The following is an 18,671-nucleotide window of genomic DNA, read 5'->3' as shown; positions in this document are numbered from 1 at the left end:
TGGCTCCTGGCTTCGGATTGGCGCAGCGCCGGCTGTAGCGGCCATTTGGGGAGTGAACCAATGGAAGGAAGACCTTTCTCTCTGTCTCTCTCACTGTCTAACTCTACCTGTCAAATAAGTAAAAAAAAAAAGAAAAAAAGCCAAGCACAATGACTGGCACAGAAAAAAAAAAAAAGAAAGAAAATGATGGCGATGGCTCAAGTGCTTGGACTCCATGTGGATAGACCCAGATGAAGCTCCTCTACCCCGGTTTGGGCTTAGCCCAGGCCCAGTATTACAGCCATTTGGGGAGTGAACTGGTAGACTGAAGAGATTCTCATTCTCTCTCTCTCTCTCTCTCTCTCTCTCTCATCACTCTGCCTTTCAAATAAATAAATCTTTAAACATAAAAAAACTTTAAATTGACATAACTGTACATACTTATGAAGTATAGTATATTTTCATACATGTATTGAATGTATATTTATCAGCTCAGAGCAGGAGGTTTGAAGGTGGAGACCTCAAATAGATGATGAAAAGAGAAAGAGGCAACATTTCATAGGACAAGAATGACAGAAAGGCCAAGAGGCAAGACTGCTTGTATGCGAGGGCCGGAGAGAAATCAGGGTTGGGAATATCTTTAAAGACAAGAATTGTTAAGATAGGAGTCAGGTATGAGGGTGCTTACAGGAGGAAACATCAAAGGCAGTCCGTTTTGTTGGGTCTGACAACAGGTTTAAAGCCCAGGAGGCAAAGAAAAGGTCTCAGGCTTTTTGCTTTCAGTCCTGCATGGCGTCCTACATGTGCTTCGTTTTTGCTGTCTTCGGTTTATCATGTACTTGATATTTTCTTCCACTTCTTAAACTTAAAACAACTATTTATATAAACGGTACAGATTCCATGCATTTCTTATATAAAGTTTTAAGAACATAGTAATTCTTCCCATCCTATCCTTCCTCCCTCCCTCTCACCCCCCATCCTCGGTCCTTTCTTATTTTTTTAATTCTTGCAACGCCACACTTTCAGTTTACCTTATAATCATGTACTTGTTTGGACGAGAGGCAGCAGAGCATAGTGACAAAGAACGTGCACTCCAGAATTGGGCAGCTTGGCTCTATCTCTGGGCTATGCCACTGATCTGTTGCGGGGCCATGGGTAAGCACTTAATTTCTCTGCACTTCATTGCCATCGTCCACAGCATGAGGTCTCATAAGACCTACTCTGTAGGGTTGCTATAAGAATTATACAAGTTGGTTTTTGCAAAGTGCTCTGAATAGTGCCCACAGAAAGGGTTACCGACATGCTTGTTGTAGAAACACACATGTAACTAACTTTTTTTTAGAAGATTTATTTTATTTATTTGAAAGACAGAGTTAAAGGAGAGGTAGAGACAGAGAAAGAGGTCTTCCTTCCACTGGTTCACTCCCCAGATGACCGCAACAGCTGGAGCTGCGTTGATCCAAAGCCAGCAGCCAGGAACTTCTTCCAGGTCTCCCACATGGGTGCAGGGGCCCAAGGAGTTGGGTCATCTTCTACTGCTTTCCCAGGCCATAGCAGAGAGCTGGATCGGAAGAGGAGCAGCCGGGACTAGAACTGGCGCCCATATGGGATGTCGGCGCTTCAGGCCAGAGCTTTAACCTGCTATGCCACAGCGCCGGCCCCATGTAACTAACTTTTAACATGGAAATATGAGAAGTTTCTAAAATCATATAATGATTTTTCATTTTAAAGACTTATTTATTTATTTGGAAGGCAGAGTTACAGAGAGAGAGAGAGAGAGAGAGAGAGGGAGAGACAGAAATCTTTCATCCGCTGGTTCACTCCCTAAACAGCTGAAAAGGCCAGAGCTGGGCCAATCCAAAGCCAGGAGCCAGGAGCTTCTTCTGGGTCTCCTATGTGGGTGCAGGGGCCTGAGCACTTGGGCCAGGGGCATCAGCAGGGAGCTGGATCAGAAGTGGAGTAGTTGGGAGTCCAACCGTGGCCCATATGGGATGCCGGCATCGCAGATGGTGGCTTTACCCGCTATGCCACAGCGCCAGCCCTACAGTTTTTTTCTCTTAAAACAACACTTGGTAGGGTGGGGCCATCCAAGCAGGTTGCAGGCCAGAGAGCTGAGCAGTGGCTGCCACCTTTAGAAGGGACACACATCTTCCAGTTCCCACAGTCCCCACCACTCCCAGTCCACTGCTTGTGATCTTGTCACATTCCTGGTGTGAGTGAAAGGAGCATCTTGGTTCCTAATATGCCCTGATAGTGACAGAGAGCTCGTAAAACAAGCAGCTTGGACCCAGATCCCAAGCCTGGCTGTGTTCCCAGGCTGCTCTTCAGTTAGAATGCCAGGCAAAGAATTTGTCCGCCCCTCCCCACTGCCACCCCTGCAGCTGGAGTCCCTCCTTGATCTCAGATGCTGAGCCACTAGGCTGCACAAGAACACTCTGTCCCCAAAGCCTCCTCCACTGCCTCAATTCTTTTTGCCCAGTTCAGCACTTCTGGTGGGAAGGAGGCCTTATGCTTCCCACAATCCCTTGCGGCAGCAACTCTGACGGAAGCCCCCACTGAGATGATGAAAGCTAAGAATGCGCAGCCTGCCCCTGGGTTTCCAGGCCTTAACAAGAGTGTGACCTCTGGCTTACATTCCTTTTCTAGCTTCAACTGGGCCTCTGGATCCGAAAAATCCAGAGCTCTGGAAAAACTGATGCAGCACCTAGCTCCAAACCACACCACAGGATTGAGCAAGTTTGTCTTCACAGCGTGAAGGTGTTCCCAGTCGGGGAGCGCCCAAGTTTGCCCTGGACTCTTGGTGCTCGGGAGCTGCTCAGGGACACTAAGGGGCGAGCCCCCACACGGGCGCCTCCTCCGGGCGGGGCCGGTTCCTGACAGTCTCAGAGCCTGCGCTGCTCTTTCCATGGGGAAAGATGCCCTTTGTCTCGGCTCTCCTGGAGGCTGGCTGAGCCCTGCCTGGGCGGGGCAGGTGTGTAGGCCTGCGGGCTCCCAGGAGTCACCGCTGAGACAGCCTCCCCACCTTTGTTTGTAGGCAATGACTCACGGGAATGTTGGGGCATGCAGGAGAGACGAGTCCACGGAGTGAGATGTTTTGGAGGACAGACCTTGGGGCTTTGACATGGTCCCTGCCACCTGCACTGCTTTTTTTTTAAAGCATTTATTTTTATGTATTTGAAAGACAGAGTTACAGAGAGAGGTACAGACAGAGGGAGGTCTTTCATCCACTGGTTCACTCCCCAAATAACTGCAATGGCTGGAGCTGTGCCGATCCGAAGCTAGGAGCCAAGAGCTTCTTCCAGGTTTCCCACACAGGTGCAGGGGCCCAAGGACTTGGGCCATCCTCCACTGCTATCCCAGGCCATAGCAGAGAGCTGGATCGGAAGAGGAGCAGCTGGGACTAAAACCGACGCCCCTATGGGATGGCAGTACTGCAGGCCGGGAACTTAACCTGCTGCACCACAGCCCAGCCCAGTTGTGTTTATGCCCGTGGAGGGCAGTGTGAGGAAGGTTCCCGGAGACCCACTACACAGAAAAAAATTAAGACCCAGAGATGGCCCAACAGCCCCAGAACATCAAATCCAAAGGTCTCGCTTTACAGAGCGCTGAGCTTGCTCTGAGTTTGACAACTCATTGTGGAGGTAGAGCAGGGAGAAGGACGCAGGTCTCTCTTTTGGTGGAACTTCCTGGGAGAGGGAGAGGTGCAGAGGTGGGGAAATAGAGACCTGTTCTAAAGAGCAGCATATCTGATGAATAACAGCTCCGGGGCCCTTTCCAACTGGGCGGAGGTGCGCAGCCTGGCCCCAGCCCCAACCAGCAGGAAACAACTTGGGCCCTTCTCCACCAGTTCATGGCCCTCCCAAGGCAAACAGTGCCAGGTCTCCCATAGGCCTTGCATCTGAGATCCCTGTGAGAAGGACTCTGCATAAGGACAGAGCTATGGGAAATAGTGAATTGGAGCAAAAGCTGTTTTGACCCCCATAGATTGTCTTAGAACTGCCACTATTCACCCCAGCAAGCCCTCACTTCTTACCCCACTATTCACCTAGGTTATGTGTTTGGTGGTGGTTGAGTAGGTTGATGGCAACATGACCTGGCCTTCTATTCCCTTGCTGGCCTTATTGCCCATCATTCTCTCCCTTGCTCATTCCCCTGTAACTACTCTGGCTTCCTTACTGTTCCTCAAACATGTTAACCATGCTTCCACCTCAGGGCCTTTGCACTTGCTGCTCCTTCTGCCTGCCGTTCTTTTCCCCAGGTTTCTCTATGGCTTGCTCCTACTTACCCTCAGCTGTGGTCAGACGCCACATTCTCAGTAATCCCTTCCTGTGAAAGCGCCCCTGTCACCCTCTGCCTTAGTCTTTTTTCTGTTGCTAGAACTTAACACCACAGACTGAGTATTGTATAAAGAAAAGAGATTTATTTTGCTCATGGTTCTGGAAGTCCAAGAGCATAGTGCTGGCATCTGCTTGGCATCTGGTGAAGGCCTTCTTGGTGGGTCACAACATCGTAAAGGGAGTCACATGTTGAGACAGAGCAAGCAATCCACAGAAAGCTTGCTTTTACCACAAAGCCATTCCTGCCAATCCATTAATTTATATGTGGATTAATCCAAGCATCTCTTAAAGGCCCCACTTCACAATAGACATATAATTTCTACTTAAGGGGTCAGTGCTGTGGCACAGAGGGTTAAAGCCCTGGCCTGCAGTGCTGGCACCCCATATGGGCGTTGGTTCGAATCCTGGCTGCTCCACTTCTGATCTAGCTCCCTGCTAATGCTCCTGGGAAAGCAGTGGAGGATGACCCAAGTGCTTGGACCCCTGCACCCATGTGGGAGACCCAGAAGAAGCTCCTGGCTTTGGATCGACCCAGCTCCAGCCATTGCCACCATTTGGGGAGTGAACCAGCAGATGGAAGACCTCTCTCTCTGTGTCTCTACCTCTCTCTGTAACTCTTTCAAATAAATAAAAATAAATCTTTAAAAAACTATAGACGAGTTTTCGGGAGCACATTCCATGCATAGCACCCTCTAACCCCTTACCTGCTCAATTTTCTCTTTATAACATTTCTCACCGTCTTATAGTATGGTAAATGTTTGTGTTTAGTGTCTTCTTGTATTGACATAGGAGCTCTATGAGAGCAGAGATTTTGTTTGGCATAGTCACTCCTATAGCCTCATCACCTAGATCAATCCCTGGAACGTAGTAGGCATGAGAGAAATATTGTCTGAATGAGTGGATGGTTAGATAGAGAAAGGACTTTTATATTTGTCTTGATGCATGTTTACATACAGCAAAGTGCATTGTAAACATGTTTTCATTCCATTTATATCCCAAACTTTCCCCTCAGCCTAATGGAAAAGAAACTCGAGTAGATGGGAAATGACACAGTCAAGCAGGGTTTTTGGAAACACAAAGAAAGAACTGGTTTAGGTTTCTCAAAAGAGATGCCCCCTTGGGCCAGCATTGTGGCCCAGCAGGTTAAGCTGCCACTTTGCAAGGCTGGCATCTCATCTCAGAGCACCAGTTCAAGTCCCAACTGCTCCATTTCCCATCCAGCTACCCACTAAGGCACCTGGGAAAGCAGCGGAAGATGTCCCAAGTGCTTCGGTCCCTGCCACTCATGTGGCAGACCCGGAAGAAGCTCCTGGCTTTGGCCTTTGCAGTCATCTGAGGAGTAAACTAGTAGGTGGAAGATCTCTCTCTCTCTCTCTCTCTCTCTCTCTCTCTCCCTCTCTCTCTCTCCTCTATTGCTGTGCCTTTCAAATAAATAAAATACATCTTTTCAGAGGGAGATGGCTCTTGAGGAACAGACGTGAGTCAGGAGAAGAAAATGAAGTGCCGTGTGGAGAAGGGCCCTTCAAGCAGGAGGAACAACCTGGGCTAGGACGCAGTGGCTCATCTAGGCAACAGCTCCACCATACCGGGCAGCAGAGTGTCAGGAAGGGAGAGATGCCAGTAGAATCGAGGCTGGAGATGAGCCAGACGTCTTAACTGGAGAGCTCTGCCCACTGTTCTAAGTACAGTAGTCTCCCTTATCCACAGGGGATACATTCCAAGACCCCCAGCGAACAGCTGAAACCACAGAGAGTACTGAACCCTATATACACTGTGTGTTTTCCCATACCCACATCCCTGTGGCAAAGTGTGCTTTATTAATTAGGTACAGTGGGAGATTAGCAACTTATAATAAAATAGAATAATCATAACGATATGCTGTAATACAAGGTATTTAAAATGTAGGAATGGTTAATTTCTGGAATTTTCCATTTCATATGTTTGGACCACAGGCAACTGAAACCATAAAAAGCAAAACCTATGCAAATAGAGACTGCTGTATAGAGTTGGGTGTTTAAGTCAGAATGGTGCATTTGTCAAACATGGAGAAATCTGGCCTGTAGATATATATGGTTTGATCTATAAAAATTGTTCTTCCAAGTATAGTGGCCAGCGCTTTAAAAATTAAAACATTTCACCTAACAATCTAGAATTGTATCTTTTCCTGATATACCAGAATATTACTCATACACCTACCAGGCCCACATGGCTGTAACTGCCAGGATCCGAGCAAGAGTTGTCCCCATGAAACGTGGCTTTTACTCTCCAGTTTATCAGCGTCTCCACCCAGTCTGTTTCATGTATTAAGTTATGGTTAATCCCCAATCCCTGGTATGGCCGGGGAGTGGCCAGGATTGGGATTCGAGCCTTTCTCAGTAAAACTTTACTCAGTTAATGCCTGCAACAAGAAGGCACTCCATAGTGCTCTATCTGAAGAACGAACATCCTCATACCGTTGTCTCCTACTGGGAGCCCTTTCCCTCGGTCTCTGCTATGTTCTGCCCTATCTCTAGATGCAGCTCAGATACAACCTCCGTCATGAACCGTCTCTGCTTTCACGCCATGCACTGTGGTGCATGTGACTACGGCTCGGAGATGGAGGACATGAGGGCAATCAGATGGGGACGCAGGGGAGTACCGAGGGAGGGAAGCACTGGGATGGTTAGAGCTGTGCTGTGGATGTAGGGGAGAGCGGAGGTTTGAACTCCAGTAGGCATCTGAGTAGGCTGTGCATAAATGGTGGGAGCTGAGAGGCAACGAGAAAGGAATTCAAACAGATCTCAATTTTTCCTTGCTTGGAATTTTGTCTCTCTTTTTCCTATTTTTTCTTACTGATTTCTTACTTTTTTTCTTTTCTCTCTCTCCATCCTCTATCCCTCGCACTGAACAGTCAACAGACCACTCACAGGCTTACAAAGACAGCTTTCAAAAGAACTGTTCTGACGGAAGCCAAAGTGAGATTGCCCCAAACATCCCAAGGAAGAGTCGTGACGAACCAGAACAAGCTCTTCTCATCCTGTAAAACCCTGACCCTGCTTTGGCTCCAGGAGTTGCCTAATGTTGCTCTCAAAATGCACGTCAACTGAACAAGCCGGAAACCTCTGTTTGAGTCTATCTAAGTACTTTGTCCTTGAGAGTTCGGGTGCTGTGACTCGAGTCCACCAAGGCTTCAGAGAAGTACAGAGCAAGTCAAGGAACCGTCTACCTCCCTTCTTCGAGACCCCTCTCAAGTCACTGGAAGTCGCATTCCCACTCATGCACTCTGATGTTGGTTTGATCACAGGAAGTTGCAGGTTTTGATTCTTGGGAAGGGCTCATCTATTGTCTGACTGAAGTCCCTACCTCTTTTTTTTTTTTTTTTTTTTTTTTTTTGCTCATTCATGTCCTTTAACCTTTCTGGAAGCAGAGAATCAGATGATGATCATTAGGGAGGACAAGGTTCTGCCCCTCCCCCTTCTTCTGCACTGGACCTTTTGTTGTTCTGAGCTAAGTGGTGTGACTTCAAGGTGGACAATTTTGAACTGCAGTGGTACATTTGGAACTCCTGGGGCATGCCACATGTGCACGGTGCTTTAGAACCAAAAGGAAATGAGATAGCTAATCTACACGGGCAGCTTTCTGTAACTGTTACTAAGAAGCTGAGGGAAAAAATTCAGAAAGGTTCCAATTTATTGATTCCTTTTTTAAAACATCCTCCCCCTACTCTCTTCCCAAGGATCTCCTTTCTACACAAATCTTTCTGCCCCTTTCTTATACTCTGACTCCCTGCTGGTCTCTCTCCTCTCCTACTCTCTGTTCTCTCTTCTCACTTTCTTAGCTTCCTGTCACTTTTGGACCATACCTTAACCTTTCTGGATATGCAAAAGCCATAGCCTTGGTTGGGGGGAGTCTTGAGGGCCATCAGGGAAGATTTTTTCCTTTTCCATTGATTGAGGAGTGATCCAAGCATGTCAACAAAGGCATACTAAATCTGTCTCTAATTTTAAAGATGGCTTAAAATCAGTTTTTAAGGAATACTCAGAGTTCAACGTTAGCATTGACACCCCAATGACAATCTGTATCTTCTTTGTTAATTGCCTTCAGCCTGTAATCTCAGATGCTATTCAGAAGCATAAAACAGGCTGGGAGCCACACCCATTCATAATTTGCAACCTTGTGAGTCCAGCATTTTGGGGGAGAGCATAGTAAACCACACACTGCCAGAAGCTTTTATAAACTGTTTGATGGGAACAAAAAGCCCTCCAAGATACAACACAGACAGACAGATATTTGCCGATAGTGCAACTAGAAAGACACTGGGCTTGCAACTGTCCTGCTTTAGCAAGAAAATAAGACACCTAACCAGGGTGGCCATATTTAACAAATAAGAATAAAGTAAAAATTTAATTTGAATTTCAGATAAACGAGTAATGTTTTAGTATAAGTATTTCCATGAAACATTCTATATACACTTATACTAAAGAAAATGGTTCTTTGGTTATGTGACCTTGAAATTTAACCAAATTTCCTGTGTTTTATCTTTTACCCAAACAGGTTGCTCAATCTGAAACACAGTGATTCTTCTTCTTCGAGGAAGGTCCAGGGTATCCCCAATCACTTTTGAATTGGCAAGGAGAAATGACTCTATTTATTCCTAAATGGTTATCCAACCTTCTTTTCAGTAGCCACTGGAGCCACACTCTCAACCACTAACACGCTCTTATTTGCTACCACTCTTTTTTTGAGGAACTTACAAACAGTTCCACGGTGATTACACCATTTTACATTCCCACCAGCAATGTATAGGGTTTCCCTTTCCACATCCACACACTTGTTACTGCCTGTCTTTTTAAAATTACAGCCAATGGGGCCAGTGCTGTGGAGTAGCAGGTAAAGCTGCCGCCTGCAGTGCCGGCATCCCATATGGGTGCCGGTTCGGGACTCAGCTGCTCCACTTCCGATCCAGCTCTCTGCTATGTCCTGGGAAAGCAGGAGAAAATGACCCAAGTCATTGGGCTCCTGCACCCGCTTGGAAGACCCAGAAGAAACTCCTGGCTCCTGGCTTCAAATCAGTGCAACTTCAGCTATTGCAGCCATCTAGGGAGTGAACCAGCAGATAGAAGACCTCTCTCTCTCTCTCTCTCTCTCTCTCTCTCTCTCCCCCTCCCTCCCTCTGCCTCTCTTTAAATCTGCCTTTGAAATAAAATAAATAAATCTTTTTTAAAAATTACAGCCATTCTAGTGGGTGTGACATAGTATCTCCACGTGGTCTATGGTGTGCATTTCCTTAGTGATCAATGCTGGTGAGTGTCTTCTCAGGGGCTTATTGGCTGTCTGTAGATCTTCTTTGGTAGGGTGATGCTCTTAATCTAGCTAATTTATTCTCTCTTCCAGACTAGGGGAGAAGCTCCTGATTATTTAACTTTAACATGAGAATTTTACTTACCTCTCTCTGATCTCCTCTACAAAACTCAGATTTAGAATTCTTTGTAAATGGGTCATATCTTGAGACTGAACCTACATTTCCAAGCCATTGCTACTTTCCAGGAGCTTATTGAAGACAAGTGCCTTCTGAAGTCAAGTTCTCACAAATGAATGGACAAATAGGCTTAACTATAGCCTACCAGCCAGCAAAGAATAAACAAGCTAACATATAGACAGAAAGTAGATAGGCCTTTGGTATGGCTTATGATTTGCACATGCTCTGGTAACAACAGAGTTCCCTAACAGCTGCTGGTCCTTCCAATTAGCAGTGTGAGCACAGCCAAGCTCTTAATTAGAAGTGGCTGAGGGGCCGGTGCTGTGGTGTAGCAGGTGAAGCTACCGCCTGTGGTGCTGGCATCCCATATGGGCGCTGGTTCCAGTCCTGGCTGCTCCACTTCCGATCCGGCTTTCTGCTATGGCCTGAGGAGGCAGTGGAGGATGGCCCAGGTCTTTGGGCCCCTGCACTCACATGGGAGGCCCGGGGGAGGCTCCTGGCTCCTGACTTCGGATTGGCGCAGGTCTAGCCATGGCAGCCATCTGGGGAGTGAACCAGCGGATGGAAGACCTCTCTCTCTCTCTCTCTCTCTCTCTCTCTCTCTCTGCCTCTCTGTAAATCTTTCAAATAAATAAATAAATAAATCTTAAAAAAAAAAAGAAGTGACTGAAGGAAGTGGCTGCCATTAAATATCAGAGTACCCTCATTCGAATCTCAGAGAAGCTTCCGGTTCCAGCTTCATGAGAATGTAGACCTTGGGAGGCAGTGCTGATGGTTCATGTACTTAGATCACTATAATCCACATGGGAGACCCAGATTGAATTCTGGGCTTCTGGTTTCAAACTGACCAGTCCTAGCTGTTGCAGGCATTTGAGGAGTGAACTAGTGGATAGGAGATATTTCTCTCTCTCAAATAAAATGAAAATAAAATATTAAAAAAGCCCTCAAGCCTTGGATAAGAGAATAGAAATTATGTTCACTAAGTATTCTAAATAATAGTAGCAAGTGGGGCCGGCACTGTGGCGTAGCAGGTAAAGCCGCCGCCTGCAGTGCTGGCATCCCATATGGGCGCCGGTTCGAGACCCGGCTGCTCCACTTCCAATCCAGCTGTCTGCTATGGCCTGGAAAAGCAGTAGAAGATGGCCCAGGTCTTTGGGCCACTGCACTCACGTGGGGAGATCCGGAGGAGGCTCCTGGCTCCAGATTGGCGCAGCTCTGGCCATTGTGGCCAATTGGGGAGTGAACCAGCAGATGGAAGACCACTCTCTCTCTGCCTCTCCTTCTCTCTCTGTGTAACTCCGACTTTCAAATTAAAAAAATTCTTTTTTTAAAAAAAAATAGTAGCAAGTGTCAAGGTGGTTGTAAGAGTCTGGAGCTGGACAGTTCAAAGTCTGGCCTAGAAATACAGATTTGGAAGTCATCAGCATACAGGTTATAGCTGAAACCACAGGACCAGGTGAGAGAATTCCTTGTTGTGGGAGGCTATCTGCACTGCAGGATGTTTAGCAACATCCTTGGCCTCTGCCTACTGGATGTCAGTAACAACTCCTGAGTCACAAAGACCAAAACTAACTCTAAACATTGCCAAATATCCTGCAGGGATAACAAAATGGCCTCCAGTCAATAAACACTGATTGATCTACAAGTCCTCTCAGCTCTGAAATCCAGGTGATGAGGAACCTCAGGCAGATGGTTAGGAGAGTTCGCAACTTTGGAGATAGGTCTGCATGAGGGCACATATCTGCCAGTTTATAAGCGTATGGCGGTAGTTAGAAGTCATGAACATGGATGAGATTACTCAGAGACAGTGTATAGCATCAGAAAAGAGGAAGACTCAGGACAGAACCCTCTAGAGCACTGGCATTTAAGGGGAAGCTGAGAAGGGGGTTCAGAGAACTAGGGATGCTAGGCCTACTAACACCACGATGATCATTTACTACCAGTTGCTGTGTGCCAATGACTGTGTTATGTGTTTGCAAGTATCATCCTACTTAACACTGAAAAAAAAAAAACCCTTCGTGAAATGAGCATTATCACTCCCATTTTCTGTGAAGGGAACCGAGGCTCACAACATGAGGTTGACCCGCTGAAGTTTCCGCTGCTAGTTAGTGGCAGGCAGGGCCAAGGCTGAGACGTGAGTTCGCCTGCCTTTTTGGTTCACACGCTTGCTGCCAAGAAAGAGTGTGATCCTGGGACCCAAGGACTGAAGGAGTCCAAGGAAGAACAGAGCGATCCACAGGGCAGTATCAAATCCAAACGTTTAGTCAGGTCAGATAAGCACAGAACAGTGTCCAACAGATTAACAAGGATGTCGTGGGTGACCTTGGGAGGGACAGTTTCAGTGGGTGGTGGGAACTCCAGCCAGAATGCAAACAACTGAGGAGAGAAATGGGAGAGAACAAGTGGAAACAATGAATGGAGACTATCCGAAAGTTTAGAAGTGAAGGGGAGGTGAGCGATAAGACGGTAGGTAGCTAGAGGAAGGGAATAAGTCGTATCTAGGGAGCTTATTTTTTTCCTTACTACGAAAGTTATGCTTAGAGTAGAAGATTCAGAATAGATTGCTGAATAAAAGCCATCCCAAACACCAGAAATAACTTACCTTTCCGGCCCTTCATTGTCCTATACACACATTTTTACAGAAATGACTTCAAATCAAACACCGTTTTGGGAGCTGTTTTGAATATAATACATTGTAAACACTTTGCCATGTTACTAAATGCCCTTGTGTAAGCACCATTCTGCCCACTGCTTGGTATTCCAACAGGCCATATTGAAGCATCATTTTCTGAAAGATTTATTTACTTATTTGAAAGGCAGAGTTACAGAGACAGAGAGATTTTTCATCTGATGGTTCACTTCCCACATGGCCACAATGTCCAGGGCAAGCCAGGAGCTATGTGGGTGACAGGGGCCCAAACACTTGGGACATCTTCTGCCTCTTTCCCCAGGCCACCATCAAGGAACTGGATCAGAAATGGAGCAGCCTACATACGAACTGGCATGTGGGCATTGCAGGTAGAGGCCTTACCCACTATGCCACAAGGCACACCCCTTGCTTTTTAAAAGATTTATTTATTTATTTGAAAGTCAGAGTTACAGAGGCAAGCCAAAGGGAGGGAGGGAGGGAGAGAGAGAGAATATCTTTCATCTGCTGGTTCACTTCCCAAATGGCCATCCCGGCATGGGCTAGGCCAGGCCAAAGCCAGGAGCCAGGAGCGTCTTCCAGGTCTCCCACGCAGGTACAGGGTCCCAAAGACTTGGGCCATCTTCTGCTGCTTTTCCAGGTGCATTAGCAGGGAGCTGGATCAGAAGTGGAGCAGCCAAGACTTGAACCAGCACCCATATGGATGCTGGCACTTCCGGGAGAGCCTTTACCTGCAATGCCACAGTGCCAGCCCCAAGGCTGGCCCCGTTCACTGCAGCATCCATCCCTTCCTCTCCCCGTCTTTTCTCACTCCCCTCCCCTATATAAGCTACTGTACAGTGCAAGTCTAAGTCAAAATAAATTTAATAAGAACTTAAAATTTATTAAACACTTTTTTGAAAATAAATTTTAAGCTGATAGCTGAACATACTCATACCTAAGAGTGTATGTGTGTGTGTGTGTGTGTGTGAATGAGAGAGAGAGAGAGAGAGAGAAAGGCTGGTTTAAGAGGGAAAGGTTGACGGTACAATTGGGGCAGGCAAGGCTGGGGCCGGCGCTGTGGCATAGTGGGTTAATGCCCTGGCCTGAAGCACCAGCATCCCATATGGGCACTGGTTCCAGTCCTGGCTGCTCCACTTCTGATCCAGCTCTCTGCTATGGCCTGGGAAAGCAGTAGATGGCCCAAGTCCTTGGGCCCCTGCACCCGCATGGGAGACCCAGAAGAAACTCCTGGCTCCTGGCTTTTGGATTGGTGCAGCTCTGGCCGTTGTGGCCAATTCGGGGGTGAGCCATCCAGCTCCCTACTAATGCACCTGGGAAAGCAGTGGAAGATGGCCCAAGTGCTTGGGCCTCTGCCACCCACGTGGGAGACCAGGAAGATGTTCCTGGCTCCTGGCTTTGGCTAGGCCCAGCCCCAGTCACTGCAGCCATTTGGGGAGTGAACCAGCAGGTGGAAGATCTCTCTCTCTCTCTCTCTCTCTCTCTCTCTCTCTCTGTGTGTGTGTGTGTCTTTCTCTGTAACACTGTCTTTCAAATAAATAAATAAATATTTTACAAAAATTACTGCCCTATATTTTCCTCTAAATCATTACATTCTAAAGTAAAAGCCTTCAGCATGATTTTTATTTTTAACAACAAATTTATTAATTATAAAAGTAATACATGCACATGATAAAAACATCAAGTACAACAGAAAGGTATAGATGAAAAGCAAAGTTCCTTTCCTCTTCTTCCCACCACCCTGCTTGCCAAATTCCTCCTTCAGAGGTCATCGTCGGTAGCAGTTTCTTATTTGTGTCCTTCCATCATTTTCTGGATACTTACATCCATGCACACACACCCTCTGTGCACATATCCCCTCTCACTAATGAGCTGTGGGCCCTAGAGCTAATCGCAACCTCTCTGAGCCTCATCTTCCCACCCTGAAGCATGACTGGGAAACCATAGTAAACATTCGCAACACAATACATGAATGTAAAGCACTATTGCTGAAGACACTGGAATGGAGGTGCTTCTTTCTCTTACACCCTAGTTAGAGGATGGTTCTGTGTGAGTAGCAGCAATCCGCTGCTGCTTGTTTTAAACTAGCATCCTCAGCAATGGCTAACAGGTTGGGAGAAATAATACTGCACAACTGTTAGAGATGGTCGGAAATGGAGGAGCTCGATATGCAGCCAATGGGTGCCTTCTCCTTGGCGACTACCAGGTGATTCCAGGCTTGCTGCGTTTTAAGGCTTCCATCTTCCTAAATGTATCGTCGTGTAAGTGATCCGTGTCGATGCTGTGGAGACAGGAAAGTCTTGCATGAAGTCAAGCCAACGATGCCGGCAGAAGCTACGTGATTCTGAAGGAGGAGCGTCCCTTTCACACTTGCTCCATGGCACTGCTCAATTACTTCGCATCCACTCAGCTATTTACCTCCTCGGCCGGCCTCAGCTCCTGCCCTGGGATCTCAAAAGACAAAGTGCTCACTTTCCTCTTGGACTCTTACTCCTGTTCCTCCCTGCCTCGTCCAAGGCTCTGCTTCTTCAGTCTATTTGTTTTCTGTTCCTGTAGCTGCAACCCTTTGGTTGCGATCCCTCCCTTTGGCTTCCTGTCTCTCAGCTGGCAGATATGCCTAAAGCAAAAAAAAAAAAAATCCTTACTGCCTCCAGTCCTACAACTCCCTGCAACTGTGTCCCCACATCCCTTCCCTTTTGCACAAACTTCTTGAAAAGCTGACCTCTGTTCTCTTTCTTCACTTATCTCCCTTCCATCTCTTCCAGTCACGGAAGTATGGCTTCAGGCCCTACCATACCTAAAAAACAGCACTTCATCAGGTCACCTATGGCCTCCTTATTGCTACATTTTCAGTACTCATTCGAAGGTATTGCGCTGTTGAGCATTTCTTACTTGAAAGTCAACTTTCCTTGAACTTCCTGGATATCATTCTCTCCTTGTTCTCTCCGTGGGTTTTCCTTTCCATATCCACTTCTTAAAACTTGGTACTGAGGCTGGTGTTGTGGTGTAGTGGGTAAAGCTGCTGCCACTGTGCAGGCAACCCATATGGGTGCCAGTTTTGAGCCCCAGCTGCTCTACTTCCAATCCAGCTCTCTGCTGTAGCCCGGGAAAGCAGTGGAAGATGACCCAAGTCCCTGGGCCCCTGCACCTGCGTGGGAAACCTGGACAAAGCTCCTGGCTTCTGGCTTCAGATCGGCCCCACTCCAGCCATTGCAGCCATCTGGGGATAGTACCAGTGGATGGAAGACCTTTCTGTCTCTCCCTCTGTCTGTAACTCTACCTCTGAAATAAATAAATAAAATCTTAAAAAAGTTGGTATTGCCTAGGGCTTATTCTTCAGAGATATTTATCAGAGGTTTTCTTTTTATCACTCTTCCTAAAGGACCTTATCCACTGTCATGGCTTCAGCTACCCTACATCTACAGAGATGATAACTTCCTAAAGCACACGCTTATATCCAACTTCCTATATACTAGAAAATCTTCCTGGAGGGTCTCCTAGACACTTCGAAGTTCAGACAGACAGACCCACATGCACACACGCACACACAAACACACCAATCTGTGGCTGATTAAAGAAACTCCTCTAAACTCAGCCACCTCGATACACATGGTATTTTATAGAACAATGGCTGTCACTTTCAGTGTGGGTGAAGATATTTGTAACTCTGGAGCCCAGTATAATACCACAGCAGGGCTGGAAGGGATCCCAGACTAGCCAGCGCTTCACTGTCCAGTCACCAAGCTTCTGTTGGACTATACAGGATTAGTTCTCAAGATCAACACTATGTAAGCAGTGAAAAACAGCATCAGCAGTAGACTGATTCTCCACCAAGCTTTGGAAAGAAAAGTGGGCTGAGAAGGAGCCTCAAAATATTCTCCCACTAAAGCATGCTAGAGTAAGACATGGATGACTCAATTTTTACTCAGAATTCAGCCAACAGGTCTAACTTACTACATGTGGTATACAAAGTCCAATCTCCTCAGTCTCCTTTGTTGACATGCTCTGCTTTGTATTTTATGCTCCAGCAATAACACTTCCTGAAGATTCCCCACCCCATCCCCATAGAGTGACAGAAACTATGCTGTCAGAAACTATGTTGCCTGGGTATCATTTTCATCTAAATATTTATTTATTTATTTGAAATTCAGAGTTACAGAGAAGGAAGGAGAAGGAAGAGAGGGAGGAGGAGGGAGGAGGAGAGATGAGAGAGATGAGAGAGATGAGAGAGAGGGGAGATAGGGAGAGGGACAGGGACAGGGAGAGGGAGAGATCTTCCATCTGCTGGTTCACTCTTCAGATGGCTGTAATGGCCATGACCAGACAAGGCTGAACCCAGGAGCCAGGAGCTTCTTCTGGGTCTCCCACATGCCCAAGCACTTGGGCTATCTTCCACCTCTTTCCCTAGGCCATTAGCAGGAAGCTGGATTGGAAGTGGAGCAGCTGGAATACAAACTGGCTCCTATTTGGGATGCCAGCATAGCAGGTGTCAGCTTAACCTGCTATGCCACAACACCAGCCCCAACTATCTGGGTATCTTAGTTCATGTTATCTCCTAAGCCTGAACTTAATCTTCTCCATCCTTGCTCCCATTTTCCCTAGCTAGTCCTAATATTCAATTTAGGTGGATCTTCCTTCAAGAATATTTTCCTGACTCTGTTTGGCGGGGTTAGCTGTATCCTGCCAAAGCACCCTTAATATCTCATGATTATCCCATTGTACTGATTTATGTGTCTGTCTCCACCACTAAGATCCACTGGCCCCTAAGAGCACAGATCTTGTCTCAGATTTTACTCATTATTGTTTTCTAAGCACCTGGAACATTTGTCTGGCACAAAAGATGTATCTGGCAAGCGCTTGAGGAATGAATGAAGATGATCTTTGTTACTCTGATGCCACAACCTCTTCATTGACCTTCTGAATATCTAGACACCTAGTTTTTACCCAACATATCCTCAGTTGTCTCCTAGACTGGCCTCTGGATGCTCCAATTACTAACTGGTTTCCATAGGCACTTACACATACAAAGTAATGCCCCAAGAAGTTTACAAGTGAAAATACAGTGAACTCTTAGGAATTAACCTTCCTGGGACCAGTGTTGTGGTACAGTGCATTGAGCTGCTTTCGATGATATCAGCATCCCAAACGATCACGTCTGGGCTTCTGATCCAGCTCCCTGCTAATGGCCTGGGAAAGCAGTGGAAGATGGCCCAGGTGCCTGGGTCCCTGCCACTCATGTAGAAGACCCAGATGGAATTCCAGGCTCCTGACGTCAGCCTGGTCCAAAACTGGCCATTTGAGGCCATTTGGGGAGTGAACCAGCAGATGGAAGATCTGTCTTTCCCTCTATCTAATAAGGCCTTTCAAATACAAATATAAATACATACATAATTAAAAAAAATAAATTAATCTTCCTCCAGGCTTTCCAGTTGTCAGAGAAGAGCCCCACCACCTTCTAAAAGGCTCTGCAGGGTTTGCTCCTCTCCAGCTCACCACATGAAATTATCTGTATCCTCCTCTCACCATACTTGGTATGTGTATACTTCTTTTTTTAAAAAAATATTTATTTATTTGACAGGTTGAGTTACAGACAGTGAGGGGGAGAGACAGAGAGAAAGGTCTTCCCTCCATTGGTTCACGTCCCAAATGGTTGCCACGCTGGAGCTGTGCCGATCCGAAGCCAGGAGCCAGGTGCTTCCTCCTGGTTTCCCATGTGGGTGCAGGGCCCAAGGATTTGGGCCATCCTCCACTGCCCTCCCAGACCACAGCAGAGAGCTGGACTGGAACTGGTGCCCACATGTGATGCTGGCACCACAGGCGGAGGATTAACCTAGTGCACCATGGCACCAGCTCCAGTATGTGTATACTTCTACTGATTCAAATTCTTCTACATTCAAAATGTATCTGAGGTCAACAAATTGTGGCTACTCTGTGTGTGGGTGTATCTGTGTGTCCTGTATTTTGTATCCAGAGCTATTATTGCACACTGTTAGTGTAGGTTGTAAGGGTTTAAAGGTTGGCCTGGAAACACAATGGAAGCATACTGGTTAAAAAAAAAAAACTGTAGAGAAATAGGTAATGGTGTAGCCATTTAAAATAAAAAAGGAAAAAATGGCATGCCGCTACCAACAAAAGAATTGTTCCTTGCTGTTATTTAGGACCAGTACTGCAGCGTGCACTGTGGAATGCTGCCATGTTAACTTGATCTGTGTTTAAAGAAACATTAAGGTTGACTGATGTGCTTATTCCA

General features: G+C 46.6%; 1 protein-coding gene across 5 annotated transcripts in view; it reads right to left on the bottom strand.

Moving 5' to 3' along the window:
• The window catches only part of LOC133753031 (NACHT, LRR and PYD domains-containing protein 12-like), a 97,277-nt gene that overhangs the window by 6,984 nt on the left and 71,622 nt on the right, over positions 1 to 18,671 (bottom strand). For 4 of the 5 annotated variants that reach the window (XM_062183391.1, XM_062183395.1, XM_062183394.1 and 1 more), the window contains one exon: positions 14,124 to 14,702. The exons of the other annotated variant lie outside the window; for it this stretch is intronic. In XM_062183391.1, coding sequence (XP_062039375.1) covers positions 14,621 to 14,702 — 82 coding nt within the window. In that variant the 3' untranslated portion in view covers positions 14,124 to 14,620. Of the gene's footprint in view, positions 1 to 14,123; positions 14,703 to 18,671 lie in introns of those variants that run through there. 5 annotated transcript variants of the gene reach the window in all.

This window comes from Lepus europaeus, chromosome X (genome assembly GCF_033115175.1).
Source record: "Lepus europaeus isolate LE1 chromosome X, mLepTim1.pri, whole genome shotgun sequence".
Lineage (NCBI taxonomy): Eukaryota > Metazoa > Chordata > Mammalia > Lagomorpha > Leporidae > Lepus > Lepus europaeus.
Note: the sequence above shows the minus strand (reverse complement) of the source record. Positions and strands in the feature narration are given on the sequence as shown.